Source organism: Hemicordylus capensis, chromosome 3 (assembly GCF_027244095.1).
Source record: "Hemicordylus capensis ecotype Gifberg chromosome 3, rHemCap1.1.pri, whole genome shotgun sequence".
In the NCBI taxonomy this organism is placed as follows: domain Eukaryota; kingdom Metazoa; phylum Chordata; class Lepidosauria; order Squamata; family Cordylidae; genus Hemicordylus; species Hemicordylus capensis.
The window spans coordinates 150,223,719-150,243,430 of NC_069659.1; the positions used below are offsets into that span (position 1 = coordinate 150,223,719).

General features: G+C 40.7%; 1 protein-coding gene across 6 annotated transcripts in view; it reads left to right on the plus strand.

The window, feature by feature from the left end:
• SLC15A1 (solute carrier family 15 member 1) overlaps nucleotides 1–9,251 on the plus strand; it is a 45,135-nt gene extending 35,884 nt beyond the window's left edge. For all 6 annotated transcript variants that reach the window (XM_053311104.1, XM_053311109.1, XM_053311105.1 and 3 more), the window contains exons 20-23: nucleotides 987–1,080; nucleotides 3,323–3,469; nucleotides 4,994–5,101; nucleotides 8,547–9,251. In XM_053311104.1, coding sequence (XP_053167079.1) covers nucleotides 987–1,080; nucleotides 3,323–3,469; nucleotides 4,994–5,101; nucleotides 8,547–8,735 — 538 coding nt within the window. In that variant the 3' untranslated portion in view covers nucleotides 8,736–9,251. The remainder of the gene's footprint in view (nucleotides 1–986; nucleotides 1,081–3,322; nucleotides 3,470–4,993; nucleotides 5,102–8,546) is intronic.
• The last annotated feature ends 10,461 nt before the right edge of the window (nucleotides 9,252–19,712 follow it).

A 19,712-nucleotide genomic window follows, 5' to 3' on the forward strand; every position in this document is an offset into this window, starting at 1 on the left:
CTCTTCCTCCAAGGGACCCAGAGCAGTGTACATGGTTATGTTTATCCTGACAACAACCCTGTGAGGTAAGTTAGGCTGAGATATGCATGACTGGCCCAGTCATCTAGTGCAGGGTTTCTTAACCTTGGGCCCCCAGATGTTGTTGGACTACAACTCCCATCATCTCCAGACATGGCCTTTGTGGCTGAGGATGATGGGAATTGTAGTCCAACAACATCTGGGGGCCCAAGGTTAAGAAACCCTGATCTAGTGACTTTCATGGCTGAGTGGGGATTTGAACTCAGGTCTCCCTGGTCCTAGTCCAACACTCTAACCACTATACCACACTGACTCCACACTGACTTTTAAGGATCTTGTGTGGACAGTTCAGGCTTTGGGTTTAGCATGGCCTGAAGAGTGTTATTTGCTTGTGTGTCCCCCGCCCCACCGCCATTGGCTCAACCTGTATATTTGTAAACACACACCACAAGTATGTAGTAAACATTCCTCTCAAGGAAAGCAGCTTGACCATATCAAGCTGCTCTTGATGTTTGTACCACTCATAGAAGTCAGAAATGTGCAGGGCTACAGAGAGTTGACCTAAGGCAAAACACAGTCTTGGAACTCTTTCCCTGCACCCCACCAGATGCTGTCAATATGAACGAATATGTTGAGGATCCTCAGCCTTGTGAACTCCCAGGGCAGTTTGCCCACTCTTCTTTACTGCACCCTTGGGAACATGGAACAATACAATCCACTTCAATCACTAACAATATCAGTACTGTGGTCAGTATATACCACCCTCCACAACTTCCTATCAGAGCAAGTTCTAGGATCAGGAATTAAATTGATTAACTTTGTGCACATGCATAATTAGGTTTTGGGTAATGCACATAATATGAACAAGCCATGTGTCTGCTCTTAATAATTCCTTCAATCTAAAAGTAATCTCATTTCATTTATAAGTCTTATGTACATTGTCTGAATTAGCTTCATTTCCCTCCCAGAAAAGATATTGTTGTTGACACTGGTCTTCAGAACTGCACAGCTAAGTCTCGGGTATTTGGTTATGGCAGTGCATATACCCTTGTAGTAGAAACGGTAAGTTATTATTTTTTAATTGGAATATGACAATTGTTTTGTATACCTTTCCTTTAGGAAAAAAAAGTTGAAACATAACCAGCAACTGACTGAAAGTGGGTTTTTAAAAATCTGTTTATATGACTTGGCCTTCTCATGTTCTGTTCCTAAGACTTGCTATACCACCACACAATTGGGATGTTAAAGGCCATGCCATAACATAACAAACCTAAGCAAATCAAAGGATGCTTTTTTAAAGTATTACTGTTATTTTAAGTAGAAAAGGTTAGGACTGAAGTGTCAGTTTAGTTTTATGTTAGAAACAAGTCAGTAAGAATGGGATGTATTTGTGTTTTATTTATTTATATTTATATATTTTCATTCATTCATTTATTATTAAATTTATACCCCGCCTTTCATTAAGAAAATCCCAAGGCAGCTCACAATAAAATTTAAAAACAAGATTATAAGAGTATGTGGTCACCTTTTTGTAATGCAAAGGCTTTTGGTTTCAAACTAAAATATACCTGAACAATCTGCCACACGCTGAAGATTTCAACATTTGAGTCTCTGTCTGGTAGTCACTGATTTTAAAATTCGATGAATCAAGGTCACCTGTATATATTCTGTATGAGTTGGCATCATTTCCTTTGAGGGAGTGGAAATATTCCTGTAGTACTTGCAGAACTGTATCTAGGGAAAATAGAGCCTAGGGCAAGCACTGAAATTGCGCCCCCTGTCCAAACATCTGACACCCATCTTTCAGATAACTTTACCATAATATCAGCCGAAAAATACAAGTCAAGCTTGTTAATCTTTTAATATTTCAAAAACTATTTAGCAGCGGACTTAGCCAGACCAAAAAATGCTGGAAAACTACAAATTTCAGTATTCTGGGGCTCATGAAATACCCAAATACTATGTGGAGGTGTACTTGGAAAACTCAACAGAAGTGCCTGTCTAATTCTCTACTGTGCATTGTAGCATCACTATTACATAAGTTTTAAAAATAAATGGAGAATTTTACTTTTCCCAGATACTCTGAAAATAATTAAAGGATATGCAGAGTAAACTGTGTCACTGCTTGGCATATGCTCTAGTATTTCAGAAAGACAGTTAAAATGAGAGAAAGAGAGCAAGAAACTCCCAGTGGGCCTTAATACAGTGGTCCCTCGACTTACGAAGATAATCCGATCCGAACGCACGTTCGTAGGTCGGAATTTTTGTAAGTCGAAAAGCGCATCCACGGAGGTCCAGAACACTCTTAAGTCGAGGAAAGCGCATCTAAAGATTCGTAGGTCGAGGAAGCCGCATCTAAACCAGCAATGACTTCCGGTATTTTTTGTCGTTCGTATGTCGAAATCTTCGGATGTCGAGTGCTTCGTAAGTCGAGGGACCACTGTACTAAGGATTTTACACTGATTCAAAGACAAACTCACAATTCATTGCCATATTATTAAGACATCACATTTAACTCACTTATCACAAGAAGCAAAGTAAGAGCAAATGAATACAATCGTAGCTCATAAGCTTCAGCTCAGTATTCACAAGCCCTGATTCTCTGTACATAGTGCCAGTCTGAATATGTGTCTGAATATGTGCTTCCTAGAGGCCGAAGCGGGGGGTCTGTAATGGTTCCCCCTCCCCTCGCTGGGCTCTAGGGCCTCACAGGGACCATTTGAGCATGTGCGGTGGCCATTTTTTAAAAAAAAATTTCTAAGTGACCGCTGAAAACAAAATGGCTGCTGTGCATGTTCAGATGGCCTCTACAAGGCCTGGCATGGCCTAGGGTCTCACAGAGGCCATTTGAGCATGTGCAGTGGCCAGTTTGTTTTCGGTGGCCATGTTTTAAAAAATGGCACCCTCTTTCAAGTGGTGCCCGGGGCACATTCCCTGCCTCCCTCACCCTAGATACGCCCCTGAGTACTTGTGTATGTAGAGCTGTATCTTCCAGTAAAATGATTGTGGAGTCGGTGGTGGTGTAAAAGTTGCGTATGCTTGCCTAAGGGGTCTGTGCCAATCTGGAGTCCTTGAAGAGGTGCATCAGAAGTTATTTTGTTGTTGCTGTTAAATGTATTTGTTTAGCAACTTGGAACTTTAACTTTTCTTGCTTTTGGCTTAAAAAGAGCTATGCTTCATTTGTGATTCTGATGTCTTGTTTTCATGACTCCCTCTTTTTCCGTGTTGTCTCTTTGTTGTCTCGCAAAAATATAAGGTGTATTAGTATTGTGGTCATTCATGTGATGTCTGGCTTTCCTTTCAGTGTAATAGCAATGGAATGACTCTCACATACATTGAAGATATTCAGCCCAACTCTTTCAGTATGGCTTGGCAAATTCCCCAGTATTTCGTTATAACATGTGCTGAAGTTGTCTTCTCAGTCACTGGTCTATCATTTTCATACTCGCAGGTGAGTTGACTTTGCTTCACAAAGATCTCGGTTGCAATTATATTTCTGAGATATTGGTAAGCAAGTAAACATTTAGTTCATTTCCAAGAAAAGCTGTCAGTAGGACTTGGAATAGGTTTGAGGCACCTGTTTCCCATAGATCTTAACCTATTGTCCAAGCACAATCCTAGTAACTCCTAGTGAAATTAAGCATTTTCCATGAAGTTTCTTCTTCCTAATTTAAACTTACTTTATTATGGACTTTGACCAATAACACAACATCTAAAACAATATAACATTTTAAACATAGCCATATTAATAACATAACTGTACATTGGATTTAACCATTAACGAGCAGAGTGCAATGAACTCGTATTGCAGAACAACAGAATTTTGCAACTGTGTATGAGATAGACGAACTCACATCTATAAGCAAATACTTGATGTAGAATTCATCCAATCGGCCTGGCAGATTATGTAAAAGAGGGTAAATTAACCTTCACCTAAGGTCTGTATAGAAGACACACTGCAGGAGCACATGTGCAACTGACTCAATCTCATCAGTTACAGGGGCAACATCTCTGCTCATTTGGAATTCTACTGTACCTACCAGCTAAAATTCCCAAAGGGAGTGCATTCATATGGGCCCTAGAAAAGGCCCATCTGTGTTCGGGGAAAGGAGAAATAGATAATCTGCTGGGCGAGTACTCATCCCACCACTGAGCAGGAGGAATTACCTAGATGTCCTCAAGAGGTCATTCTGAAACTCACTATCTCAGATCCTTCGTTTAATAAGTTCTTTGGCCCTATCCAAACCCACAGAGAGGACTGCCTCAGGCGAAAGACCATAGGTACTGAGTTTCCTGACACAGTTCTCCCATCAGCACAAGCAGTCCCTATCCTATAGTAACAACGGAAGGAGACCAGAGGGCAATAAGTTGATTTTTGCCCAGTTAGTATTACATACCAAGCTCTGGCTTCCATCGAGATAACACTACTTCCTAATTTGTGTATTGTGCTAGGCATAACTTGTGCCATGTACAACTAATTTCAACAAGGGCATGAGAAAATAAGACTATGCTATGTCTGCACATTCTGCCCCTTTTAGATTTGATCCCATATTTATGCTCTATTCAAGAACATTTATTATTTATTATTTATTTATTAAAACTTTTATACCACCCTTCCAAAAGGCTCAGGGCGGTTTACATGAAGATTCTTCTTCCTAATTTAAACTCACTTTATTATGGACTTTGACCAATAACACAACATCTAAAACAATATAACATTTTAAACATAGCCATATTAATAACATAACTGTACATTGGATTTAACCATTAGCGAGCAGAGTGCAATGAACTCATATTGCAGAACAACTTGTATTGCAGAAACATGTTTCTTAGTTTGCCCTACCTTTGGGGGCAACAGGTGGGAATCTCCCAACCACCATTGGGATCCATTGTGGATCAGAAACAAAATGCTTTTATTTTGAAATATTGTATTAGTGTACAAAGCAATGCAATTAAATTTACTTTTTTTGTGTAGGCACCTGCCAACATGAAGTCTGTGTTGCAAGCTGGCTGGTTGTTGACTGTGGCCGTTGGCAATATCATTGTTCTTATTATAGCTGGAGCTTCAAAACTGAATGAACCGGTAAATCAATATCAATACAAAAGTTTTAATAAATGCTGTGTTAGAACACAAGTTATGTATTTGTATGTATTAGTAAACACTAAGATATGAGAGAGAACTTTCTCAGCTAAGTCACAAACACAGCTGTGTTATGTCAATATGATATGTGGCACAAAACAAACCCAACATTGCATCCTTAAGCCCCAACATTGGTGTAGGTTCAGTGGCTGACATCCTAATGAAGCACACACTCGTGCAGTGTTAATCTGGAACTCTGCAGAAGCACTGATGTTACACTGGTGCTTCTCCTGTTACACTGGTGATCAGCATTCCTCCAGTGGCTGTTGCTGGTATCTACCTTCTGCTTCTTTTTAGCTTGTGAGCCCTTTGGGAACAGGGAGCCATCTTTAGTTCCTATTTTTCTATGTAAACCACTTTGAGAATTTTTGTTCAAAAACAATATATAAATATTTTTTTGCCAGAACTTAGTATTGTCATACTTTATTTTTATTAGTTTTCTGCATACCAATGTGACTTCCAGTTCATCTTTCAACATAGTTATACTAAAACATCCATATTTGCTCTGATGTAAATATTTTCTTCATATTTATATATCTAGTTATTATGTCCTAGTTCTTGTTTTCACCACCATAGTAATCTTTTAGTTTCATTACTATAACAAATTCCCCAACTGTTATTTTTACATTTCAACCCCCATTAATAAATCCAAATTCACATTGTTTTTCTTATGCCGCAAAAAGGGTTTCCAATCTTCTGCAAAACTTTCTGTATGACTATCTCTTACTAATACAGTAAGTTTTGCCATTTCTGCATATTCATATGCCTTCATCAACCATTCTTCTCTTGCTGGAATTTCCGCAGATCTCCATTTCTGAAAAAGAACCATTCCAGCCGGTGTCGTAAGATATAGAAATAAATTTCTATTTTCTTCTGAGATTTCTTCATTAATTATGCCCAACAGAAAGGATTCAGGTCTCTTGTGAAATACACATTTTAGAATCTTTTAAAATTAATCATAAATCATATCCCAAAACCTCTTTACCTCCCTGCAGGACCACCACATGTGGTAAAAGGACCCCTCGCTTTCTTTACATCTCCAACACTTATTAGATACATTTGTATACATTAAAGCTAGTTTCTTAGGTTGTTAAGTACTACCTGTACATCATTTTAATGTAATTTTCTTTTAAATTATAACATGCTGTAAATTTAAGGTCTTTCTTCCATAGCTTCTCCCAGGCCTCTAAATTAATATTAAGACCTACATCTTGTGCCCACTTTACCATTGTTGATTTTACCACTTCATCTCTTGTTTCTTCACATAATAACAGATTGTACATCTTGATAATTAGTTTTACATCACTTTCACATAACTCTATTCAAATTTTGATCTCCGCTCTTCAAAGCCTGTTTTCAAATCTTTTTTGAAAACCTCATTTAACTGATAATATTGAAACCAGTTAGTCACTATATCTTTTAGCTCGTCCTCCTTTTTCAATTCCCATTTATTATTACATGTATTCAACACTTTGTTATATGTCAGTCATCTGGTTTTCATATTCACTTCTTTACACATAACAGCTTCTAGCGGAGATAACCACAGAGGTACCTTGTTTTCTAAGTATTTCTTATTTCTTTCCCAAACTATTATCAAACTTCTTCTAATGAAATGGTTAAGAAAGTCCCTATGTACTTTGGTCTTATCATAAAATAAATATGCATGCCAACCAAATCTTCTTTCTTAGCCCTCCAAATCCAAAATTTTCGGGTTTCTTAACACTATCCATTCTTTCATCCATACCAAACATTCTGCATCAAAATACAATCTCAAATTTGGGAGGGCAAGACCTCCTCTTTCTTTAGCATCAGTTAAATTTTTAAAATTAATTCTGGGTCTTTCCCCTTGCCAAATAAAATTAGTAATATCTTTCTGCCAACATTTAAAACTGGTCAAAGTATTTATTACAGGTATCATTTGGAATAGAAATAACATCTTTGGTAGTACATTCATTTTAATAACAGAAATGCTACCCAGCAGCGATAATTTCATCCTATTCCATCTTTGTAAATCAACTTTCACCTGACCCCAAATAACCCCATAATTATTTTGAAACAACACTGAGTTTTTATCAGATAACGAAATACCCAAATATTTTACCTTCTTTTCAGTTGACTTATTTCATACAACTTACTTTTGGCTTGCGTGTTCATATTTTTTGTCAGTACCTTAGTTTTTTGCCTATTAATGAAAAACCTGCCAGTTGACCATAAGAATCTATTTTCTCTAAGCATTTGCCCAACCTTTCAACTGGATCTTCTAAAAAAAAAAACTACATCATCTGCAAATGCTCTCAACTTATACTCTTGTTTACCAATTTTTAATCCTTGAATCTGATCATCATTTCTGATACTCCTACAAAGAACCTCCAACACCAATATTAAAAGTAAAGGTGAAAGTGGGCACCCCTGTCTTGTCCCTTTGTGGACTGAGCATTTTTCCGAGAGTTCCCCATTCACTTTAATTTTCACAAATTGTTCTGAATATATTACCCCTATCGCTTTGTTAAATTTCTCCCCAAAGTTCATTTCTACCAATACCTTCTGCATGAACTGCCAAGAAATATTATCAAATGCCTTCGTGGCATATAAATATTTGTTGTAGTAGTAGGATGTCAGCCAGTGCTGACATGCTATACAGGCTTATGAGGGTAGAATAAGGGGTCCATTTTTGCAAACATCCAGAAAACTAAATGTGTGCAGGCTTGCCTCGCAACACTGCACATGGGGAGGAGGGAGTTATTTCTCAATTCTCTGTCCTTCCCTTTTAAGAAAAGCCCTTTTTGCATCCAGGAATATGTCCCATGATGGCTACGCAGCCCTCACAGATATATTCCTAGATGCAAAAAGCACTTTTCAAAGGAGGGGAGAGGAAGTACGTGAAAATATCTTTTCCCCCCTCGTCCCTGTGTGGTACATTGCTAGGCAAGTCTCACACATTTAGTTTCCTGGCTGTTTGCAGGGACAGAGCTCTTGTTCCACGCTTGTAAGCCTGCATGGTATATCGGCCGTTGTTTTTATTTATTATATTCACAATAGCATTATTCCCTGTACATTCTCTGCTAGTTTACGTGTGGTAAATTATACCTCAATCAGTTAATAACTTATTGTTGTGCATAACTTTGGATGCTTTATCTTGTTATATGATTTGCAATCTATGGTTGGAATATCGCAGATAGTGGATCAAACCATCCCCTATTTTGGGGTTGGGGGTGAGTTTCTAGTGAGCCAGCAGTATCTTCATCTGAAATTAATTTTAGCCCTAAAGTATGACTTCTGTTCATTTTTTTTTAAAATTGTCTGCTCTTTGAACTAATCCAAGAATGTGTATCCATTAGCAATAAAACACCATTTCGTATATTTACAACATCTTTTCCTTCTTTCACAGTGGGAAGAATACATTCTGTTTGCAGCTTTGCTTGTTGCAGTTACTGTTGTGTTTGCCATCATGGCTTATTTTTACACCTATGTGGACCCAGCTGAGGTTGAAGCTAAACTTGTGGAAGAAGAAAAGAAGGAAAAGCAACCACCTGTTTGGGGAAATGGAACTGGACCTGTTGCACAGACTCGGATGTGAATATGTATTTGGGCTGAATGAGAATATAAAGGTTAATTGGACAACTGCATTGCCGGTCTGAGACCCAGAAATTCCAGTCATTGGACAATCTGTCTTACCGGACGCAGCTGAGTAGAGAGCCTAGTCAAAAATACGCACTTCCTTCTGAGGGCAAAGATCAGGAATTCTCTTCTCCTGTGAAGAAAATAAGAAAACTCCAGAAGCTCATGCTTGGCAGAACTTGCACTTTTAAAAAAATGTAAGGGATCTGAATCTACTTGCACTTGGCCATATTGAAGAGGTGTTAAAGTATTATTTTTATAGGGTACTACTTTAATTTTATATTGTATAAAAAGTACTCCCATATAAAACACTTCTTTCCCATACAATGCATTGGCCCAAGGGACTTAGAACTGTTGTTTTTTTTAATGATGCCACACAAATGATGAATGTATTTATATTTGTAATTCTAGCAAATGCAAACCTGAACCAGCTGAATGTTACCATCTTGTATTGCATTAGAGACTTCTTCCTTCACGTTTCTCTGTGACAATCTGCCAGGGGGGAAAAGCACGTGCAAAAAAGGTTTTAGGTGGCCATTGTGGTGGAGATGAACAAAGAGGAATTGCATTGTGAAGAAGCAATGCAAAGTGAAATAAAACTTAAATTATAAAAAATTAGAGTTGCTTGAGTTTTATGAAGGAAAGAAGAATCTGGGTGAAGCTTCAGGCTGGGGGAAGGTGGTGGAGGCGCATGATAGTTTTATATCCCTGCTCTGGGAAACACACTTATATGGTTCATATATACCCTGTATTAACATCTAAAGCAGATACTTTGCAATTGAATTTCTTCTTGAATGGAGGTAGAGCAATGTGTTTTTTAGTCATTCCCCTCACCCCCCACAAATTTCAGGTAAGCTACAGTGATAGCAGGCAAGAATTTTAGGAGACTGGTTCTTCTGGCCTTGTCAATATGCTGTGGCATCTCTGATTTGTCTTTGGATTGAAGATGAAAATCATACAGTTATCCACGGGGGGGGGGGGGGGTGAGGGGTTATGTTTTCAGCTGCAACAGCGAATAATGGAATCATGGATAATAAGACATTGAAGCAATGGGAATTGGGAGGTTAGGTTCCTGGAGGTTTAAAAAAATCAGAGAAATAAAGTGCTATATAGGGATGTGCCCGAACCATGCTTCAAAGCATGGTTCGAGCACTTTTAGGGAAATTAAAAAGGGGACTTTAAGAAAAAGGAGAGTAGGTGCTTGCCTGCTCTCTGCTGCCCCTTCCTGGTTCCAAAAAGCCCCTTGTGCCATCAGCACACACATGGCGTCTGCACCATGCCCCTGCAGGAAGCTAGAAGGGGTAGGGGAGAGCAGGTAAGCACTTACTCTCCTTTTTCTTAAAGTCTCTCTTAATTTCCCTAGAAGTGCTTGAACCATGGTTTAGGTACATTCCTAGTGCCATACCATGGTCTCCAGCTGTCCTTCCACATATTTCCAAGGCCAGTTCTAAAAGTAGGCAGCAATGGGAAAGCATGAATAAGTAGCAAACCATTGTTGAGATTTAGAAAAAATTACATCCAGTTTCACTTCTCAGCATACAATACTATTGATATTTGCAAAAGAAAGAATCCATTTTAAACACGTGTGGTTTCTTTGAAGCTTATTTTTGGGCTCAGAATCCTACATCCAAAGCAGTTCCACTGAAATTAACATACTCTCTCTGTACTTTGAGCAAAATATGTGCACAGTACAGGTGAAACTTGGAAAATTAGAATATCGTGCAAAAGTCCATTAATTTCAGTAATGCAAATTAAAAGGTGAAACTGATATATGAGACAGATGCATTACATGCAAAGCGAGATAAGTCAAGCCTTAATTTGTTATAATTGTGATGATCATGGTGTACAGCTCATGAAAACCCCAAATCCATAATCTCAGAAAATTAGAATATTACATGGAACCAAGAAGACAAGGATTGAAGAATAGAACAATATCGGACCTCTGAAAAGTATAAGCATGCATATGTATTCAGTACTTGGTTTGGGCCCCTTTTGCAGCAATTACTGCCTCAATGCGGCGTGGCATGGATGCTATCAGCCTGTGGCACTGAAGAGGTATTATGGAAGACCAGGATGCTTCATTAGCGGCCTTCAGCAATTCTGCATTGTTTGGTCTCATGTCTCTCATCCTTCTCTTGGCAATGCCCCATAGATTCTCTATGGGGTCAAGTCAGGCGAGTTTGCACATGTTGCTGGTCATACTCTTGATCTGATCTTTCATTCTGATCAGGGTGGTGTTCCGTGGGTGGGGATTCTTGTGATTTCCCCATTGTCATGGACGGACCACCATCTGGTTAAGGTCGGACTCACAGTTGTGTCCCACCTCTGCAGGGGTGAGGGACATTTTAGAATGCTTCGTCCAAAAAGGTTATTCGATCCAATAGGATACCAAGAAGCCTTGGAAGGATTTAATTAATAATGATTAATGAAGGATTTTAATGGGTTTTATCTAGACCCATTTCAAACTGGTTTTCGGGCAGGCTATGGGGTGGAGACCGCCTTGGTCGGCCTGATGGATGATCTCCAATTGGCAAATGACAGAGGAAGTGTGACCCTGTTGGTCCTCTTGGATCTTTCGGCGACTTTCGATACTATCGACCATAGTATCCTTCTGGGACTTCTGAGGGTGTTGGGGGTTGGAGGCACTGTTTTACAGTGGTTCTGCTCCTACCTCTCAGACAGATTCCAGATGGTGTCAATAGGAGACAGTTGCTCTTCAAAATCTGAGCTTAAGTATGGTGTCCCTCAAGGCTCCATACTTTCTCCAATGCTTTTTGATGTCTACATGAAACCGCTGGGAGAGATCATCAGGGGATTTGGAGCTGGGTGTTACCAGTATGCTGATACACCCAGATCTACTTCTCCATGTCAGCTTCTTCCGGAGTTGGCATATCCTCCCTAAATCCCTGCCTGGAAGCAGTAATGGGCTGGAGAATAAATTGAAGCTGAATCCAGATTACTTATTGTGCGGGGTCAGAACTCTAGAGATGATTTTGATCTACCTGTTCTAGATGGGGTCACACTTCCCCAAAAGGAACAGGTTCACAGTCTGGGAGTACTTCTGGATCAACGCCTCTCCTTGGTTGCTCAGGTTGAGGCGGTGGCCAGGGGTGCTTTCTATCAGCTTCGGCTGATACGCCAGCTGCGCCCGTTTCTTGAGATCAGTGACCTCAAAACAGTGGTACATTTGTTGGTAACCTCTAGACTTGACTTCTGTAATGCACTCTACATGGGGCTGCCTCTGTATGTAGTCCGGAAACTTCAGTTGGTTCAGAATGCGGCAGCCAGGTTGGTCTCTGGGTCATCTCGGAGAGACCACATTACTCCTCTGTTGATGGAGCTACACCGGCCGCCAATAGGTTTCCGGGCAAAATACAAAGTGCTAGTTATAACTTACAAAGCCCTAAACAACACAGACCCTGGGTATTTAAGAGAGCGTCTTCTTTGCTATGAGCCCCACCGCCCATTGAGGTCATTTGAGGAGGTCTGTCTCCAGTTGCTGCCGTTTGGTAGCTACACCAAAATGGGCCTTCTCGGCTGCTGCCCCGAGATTGTGGAATGTGCTCCCTGCTGGGATACGAGCCTCCCCATCTCTGGCAATTTTTAATAAACTTCTGAAAACACGTCTCTTCAACCAGGCTTTCTCAGTTTTTTAAAATTTGTTTATTTAACTATTTAACTGTTGTTTTATGATGTTTTTAATTGTTAATCATTGTTTTAATGCCTTTATAATTTTTGTTTTAATTATTAACTGATTTTAATGGTGTTTTATGTAAACCACCCTGAGCATTTTGGAAGGGCAGTATAAAGGTTTTAATAAATAAATAAATAATGTTGGCCCTGCCAGCGATCCGGTTGATGCCCTGGTGGAGAATTGGAATAATCAGCTCACCAGGGCAGTAGACATGATCACTCCTAAGCGTCCTCTCTGACTCACTTCAAAAATGGCTCCTTGGTATACGGAAGATCTGCGGGAGTTGAAGCGGCTGGGTAGGCGACTGGAACACAAGTGGAGGAAGACTTGACTCGAATCCGACATATTGTGACATAGAACATATTTAAAGATCTATGCTCTGGCTATACGTGCAGCAAAGAAGTGTTTATTTTCTGCCCATATTGCTTCTGTAGGCTCTCGTCCAGCTGAGCTATTCAGGGTTGTGAGGGGGCTAGTAGGGCCCCCTATTCCTCTGAATCCAAATTTGGAACCATTCAGTTGCCCGCTGTGATGCTTTTAATGAGTTTTTTGTGGACAAAGTCTCTCGTATTCGGGTCGATCTAGATTTAGACTCCACAGTTATTGCAGTGTCCGATGCAGAGATATTCAGCAACTCCTCTTGTGTGGTTAGACTGGATCAATTTCAGTCTGTGACTCCTGAGGATGTGGACAAGCTGCTCAGAACGGTGCGTCCTACCACCTGTCTGCTTGATCCTTGCCCAACGTGGCTTATACTATCTGGCAAGGGAGTTGTTGTGGAGAGCATGGTGGCAATTATAAATACATCTCTGAGGGAGGGCAGGATGCCTCCTTGTTTAAAGGAGGCAGTTATTAGACTTATTCTTAAGAAGCCTGCCTTGGACCCCTCGGAGTTTAGTAGCTACAGGTCTGTCTCCAACCTCCCATGGTTGGGCAAGGTGATTGAGAGGGTGGTGGCCTCCCAGCTCCAGGTGGTCTTGGAGAAATCTGACTATCTAGACCCATTTCAAACTGGTTTTCGGATGGGCTATGGGGTGGAGACTGCCTTGGTCGGCCTGATGGATAATCTCCAATTGGGACTTGACAGAGGAAGTGTGACTCTCTTGGTCCTTTTGGATCTCTCGGTGGCTTTTGATACTATTGACCATAGTATCCTTCTGGAACGTCTGAGGGAGTTGGGGGTGGGAGGCACTGCTTTGCAGGGGTTCCACTCCTACCTTTCTGGCAGATTCCAGATGGTGTCATTTGGAGACTGTTGCTCTTCAAAATCTGAGCTTTTATATGGGCTCCCTCAGGGCTCCATACTGTCTCCAATGCTTTTTAATATCTACATGAAACTGTTGGGAGAGATCATCTGGAAATTTGGTGCTGGGTGTTATCAGTATGCTGATAACACCCAAATCTATTTCTCCATGTCAGCATCATCAGGAGAAGGCATATCCTCCCTGAATGCCTGCTTGGAAGCAGTAATGGGCTGGATGAGGGATAACAAACTGAGACTGAATCCAGACAAGACGGAAGTACTTATTGTGCGGGGTCGTCACTTGGGAAGCGATATTGATCTACCTGTTCTAGATGGGGTCACACTTCCCCAGAAGGAACAGGTAAGCAGTCTGGGAGTGCTTCTGGATTCACGCCTTTCCCTGGTTCCCCAGGATGAGGCAGTGGCCAGAAGCGCTTTCTATCAGCTTCGGTTGACACGCCAGCTGCGTCTGTTTCTTGAGGTTCATGATCTCAAAACAGTAGTACACTTGTTGGTAACCTCCAGACTTGATTAGTGCAATGCGCCCTATGTGGGGCTGCCTTTGTACATAGTCTGGAAACTGCATTTACTACAAAATGCGGCAGCCAGGTTGGTCTCAAAGAGACCATATTACTCCTATATTACAGGAGTTGCACTGGCTGCCAATAAGTTTCCGGCCAAAATACAAAGTGCTGGTTATAACCTATAAAGCCCTAAACAGCTTAGGCCCACGGTACTTAAGAGAGCGTCTTCTTCTGCATGATCCCAATCGTCCACTGCGTATGTCAGGGGAGGCTTATCTGCGGCTACCTTCATGTCGTCTGGTGGCTACCCAGAGACGGGCCTTCTCTGTTATCGCCCCGAGACTTTGGAATGTGCTTCCTGTGGGAATAAGAGTCTCCCCATCTCTAGCAGCTTTAAAAAAGTGTCTAAAGACTTATCTTTTTACCCAGGCCTTTTAGCTTTTTAATTTTTTAACTTTTTAAATTTTGGATTATTTATTGATTTGTTTTAAACTGTTTTTAAAATTTAATTGATTTTAATGTTTTGTTTTTATTTGTTGTGAACTTCCCTGAGACCTTGGGTTGGGGCAGTATGCACTAAACAAACAAACAAACAAACAAACAAACAGTGGGGACAGAGACCATTAATCTTTTTTCCTAAGGAAAAAAACACTCCACTACCCTTAAATATCTCAAATGTACTGTTGTTCATACATAACTACTATGTGGTCTCTAAAAGGAAGAGCAGCTGCTTCAGGTCTGATCTTCTAGTAAGCTGGAGCATATGTGTTTCATATGTATTCCATTATCCAGCACTCTAACCACTGCACCACACTGGCTCTATTAGGAATGTATTGCATAGATGCCCTTCCTGCTTTGTGCTCCCTGGCTGGTGCCTTTTCTACTTCCTTTCTCATTGAGCTGTAGAGCTTTTTCACTGTGTTTAAAATTGGGTTGCGGGAAATATTTCCAGGAATTCTCTCAGTTTGAAATTTTGTTGTAGGAAACAGCCAGTGACTTATGCTAGATGAAATACAGAGGGAAGAGTCCTATTAGAAGTCAAAAATCATGGGCTATATTTTGAGTCTAGATTACAATATTGTGAATATCTTAATACGTTTATGGAGGAATGCCAGCTAAGAAGTATTATACTGGGTTGTAGCATTGCTGCTCTCTATCCTTTTGAAATGGTCATTGTCCAGTCGACAATCTAGCATAAATAATACAGATTCTTGGCATGAAAGAGGATGTTAAGATTATTCATGAACACAGTGAAGAAGGGTGTTGCTATACATTTCTTCCTTGGCTTCATCAAGCCTTCCCTGGTCCCATTAAGTCTTTGCAACCTGCTGATCACTGCCAATTATTTTAATTGTGAAAGAGTTCAGGTTGTGGGTGTAACACAAATTCTAGGTTAAGCAGAAACTTATGGACTGATCATCCCAAGAAAGGAATGTGACCTAATGAAGAGCTGTTATGAACAGGCACAGATCTTTTTCTTGCTTGCATCTATACAAATACATACATTGAGAACTATTTGGGCCAGGTCACGTTTTCCACTATTTTGGCTGCCTTTGTTAACTTGGCCAATAGAGAGCAGCAGAATGGGAAACCTGATGCAAGTTTACTTCCCTGAAGCCTACCTGTATTTGGGAAGCGATTAGTGTGATCCTACCCTCCCTTCCATCTGTGCTTTCCTTTCTGTAATTGCATCCTCCTTTTGTCCTTTAGGTAGTGAGTGTAAAGTAGGGTTGCCATATTCTGGCATTCCAAATCCGGGTACTTAATTTGCATATTATGTAAATTGGTTTGAAAATAGTTTTCGAGCAGAATAATGTCTGCACGTTTTGCTCCATAACTCTGCTCCTACAAGGGCTTGAGCTTAGGTTTTGTTTTTGTTTTTTTAATGAAAACTGAAATCCAGGTGAATCTGGGTGGGCTAAGCAATTTGAGTGAGATGCTTAAAATCCGGGTGAAACCCAGAATTTTGGGGTGCACAGCAACTCTAGCCTGAAGAAACTCTTATAAGCATGGACAGCAGCTGAAACATTATTACTAAGGCAGGCTTGCAAATAGCCACTTGTCTAATCAACTGTAATGAGCAAAATCAGGCAGAAAGTTTTACAGTAAGTTAGATGGTTATTTCCTTTTATGCCACACAACTGTTTGGCAGAGGTAGGGGTGGTCTGCGCAGGGCAGGGAGGCAGGCTGGCAAGTATTATTTGTGTTAAATTTTTGCAAATAAGCTTGCTGTAGGGGAAAACATCTGCTGACAATATGAAAGAATCTTATAGATTCTCTAAATCTGAGCTCTACTCAGACAACATGTTTTATATTGTAACTGTGTTCAGATGTTTGTACATATATATGTGTTTGTGTTAATTACTGTACTTGTGTCCATTTTAAAAATGAATCTGGGTACAGAGAAGAAGTGTACTGTACCTGCATTCAGCATAATATGTGCATAACTGTACAGATGTACAATCCACATAGATTGTATAAATGTTGAACATAATGTGTGAAGTATTATTTTAATATCTGACAGTAGCATCTTATTTAACCCTACTTGAATTTTTTTATTTTTAAAATGAGCTTAAACAAATAAAGTTATACATCTACTTATCACACAAATCCAACTGTAAACTGTATTGCATACCTACATGTAAAAATCCTAAATAATGGAAAAGTATAGTTCAGCAGATCCATAACAACAAAAAAGCATTAAGTCTAAAGATGTAAATTCAGATGTAATAAATCTTTTTGTGCTTGCATGCAACATACAATGCACAGCATACTAACTATACTTTTTATACCTCTTTTTCTTTCCATCGGTAGACATATCAGATAACAGCATTATTTCTATCTCAAAGTTCCCACCACTACACTCTTCTCACATTCCCTGCAGTACATACTGCAGAGATCTTTTACCCTGCAAGTTCCCATACTGCTTTCTTCACAGCTATGTAGGCAACTGCCCCCAACTTCACAATAATTTCTATTTATTTCTCTCTTAAAAGCTGGATGACAGAAACATGTCATGTAATTGTTGCTGATGCAATACTAAGAGAAGGTTGTGGGGTTTGGAGGCTTTTTTTTTTTTTTTTTGCATTTTTGAAAGTTATCCCACTTAAAAGTGACATACAGATATAGAGTGAATGAGGTGTCTTCTGGGTGAGCAATAGCTGTACACATAGAAAGACCCAGGAAAGGGAAAAGACTCCTGTTCCCTTTGACTCAGCTGCACGTACTTTCTTCTGCATCCTGTTAGTGGTTCTGATAGCATTATCTTGTTAGGGAGAGTGTTCAGGAAATAAAATGATCAATTTATTACATCCCCAGAGATTACCAAGGTGCTCCTGCTTTAGGCTGTGTCTGCATTTCTGTGCAGGCTATCTGAAACAGAAGTACAACCCTTACTATACAGTCTGCTCAGTGGCCTACTTCTATATTGCATCCTCCCATTAATGTCTGTAGTGGGTCAGAGTTTGAGGAGGTGATGTAATACTGCTGGTATCAGGGCACAATTATGTCTCACTCTACTGTATTGGTTTAATGCTTCCCCCAAAGTAAATAATGTATCCTCTCCTTCTCCAGATTTGATAATGGCTTAATGGAGGGTGGGGTGTGTGTTTCTGTGGGTTTGTGGGGTAGAGCCTTACATCTTCTTGATAAGCACAATTCCCCATCTTCAAAGGAGCCCTGTTCAGCAAAACAAAAAACTGCTGCAGATCCTATCTGCAATCACCTGAGGCCTGTCTGGTTTAGCTCAGAGCTTACTCTTGGAAGTCATTTCACAGATTATGTCAGGATTCCTCCCAAACATAGGAACATAGGAAGCTGCCATATACTGAGTCAGACCACTGGTCTATCTAGCTCAGTATTGTCTACACAGACTGGCTGCAGCTTCTCCAAGGTTGCAGGCAGGAATCTCTCTCAGCCCTATCTTGGACATGCCAAGGAGGGAACTTGAAACCTTATGCTCTTCCCAGAGCGACTTCATCTCCTGAGGGGAATATCTTGCAGTGCTCACACATCAAGTCTCATTCATATGCAACCAGGGCAGACCCTGCTTAGCTAAGGGGACAAGTCATGCTTGCTACCACAAGACCAGCTCTCCTCTCTCAGGTCTCTATTCTTTCTCTCTGTCGTGGTTTGAGACTCCAGTACTCTCTGCTATACTGACTATGATGGCCAAGGGCTTATCTAGCTTTAGTGGCTGATGTGTATGGTAGTCTTATTTTATTTAAATAGAAGGGGCGAGTGAGGCTGCAAGTTTAACTGGAGAGACTGCTTAACTCTTTCCCATTCTGTTCATTTCCCCCTCATGAATTGCTCCTGCCAAAGCTGCTGTTCTCCCTATGGAAGAAAAAGGGGGTTTGGGTGTTGTTGTTTTTTAATGAATATCTTAGAGACTACCTCCTCCCATACACATCTGCACATCTTTGAGATCTTCTGTGGTGGCGGCGGAGGCAGGTGTATGTCTTTGCTCCAACTCTTCTCCCCACTTTGAGGTACACCTTGGCGTGTGCACTGACACCGCCTTTTCACTGGTGGTAAGTGTGTAACCCTGGGTGTAATGCTGGACACCTGCACTTGGGAATTCACGGTTCCTTGAGGTTTGCCAGGTCCCGAGTCATTTTCCTTTTGCAGACAAGTTGGGACTGCAGTTCTGTGTCTAGCGTTTTTATCTTGGAATATTTTGGTCTGCTGCTGTGTGTATTTCAGATGCGGTTGGTTGTATATAGTTGGCTTTAAATAATTGGTTTGGTTATATTTTACACTGTAATTTTTAAAGGCCTATTGTACACCGCCCTAAGTTCCAATTGTATGAAGAAAGTTCGTATATAAATATAACAAACATATAAAACAGACAAGTCTGGATCTTACTCTTCCCGAGCAAAAGAAAGACGCCGGTCCATATTATAAAGATATAAATAAATCAGGGATGGCCAGTAAATTGTAGCGCGGATGATGAGAGTTTTAGTGTAACAACAGCGTGAAAGGCTCAGGTTGGCCATCCCGTAAATGGGCTTCGGTTTGGGGGTCAACTTATTTGGTGGAGGTCTCTAATAAATTGCCCCTCAACGTCAATGGCTGAAAACTCTCGCAAAGATTTTTTCTCCCGAATCTCGCGAAGAGCGACGAGACTTCACGAAAAGACCATTCCGAAAAGATGCCGAGCCCCGCCCATCGGCTCCTCCCAAGAATCGGAGAGTCATCCGGCGGATGGCTCCGCCCCCTTCCGAATGGCCCAGGGTCAGGAAAGGGGAGGGGGGGCGGTAAGCGGAAAGAGCGTCATGTGCCTTTATTTGAATCTACTAAAAGCACAAAGCAGCGATCTAGCTTTCACGTAGGTCTTCCTAGGGGCTCGCTGATCACAATAGCAAAAATATGAAGGGAACGAGGGTGGGGAGAAAAGTCGTTGGCATTCGCTTGGTGGAAGGCGGAGCTCTGACAGCGATGGGGCGGAGCCACAAACTGCCGTGTGAATAGGCC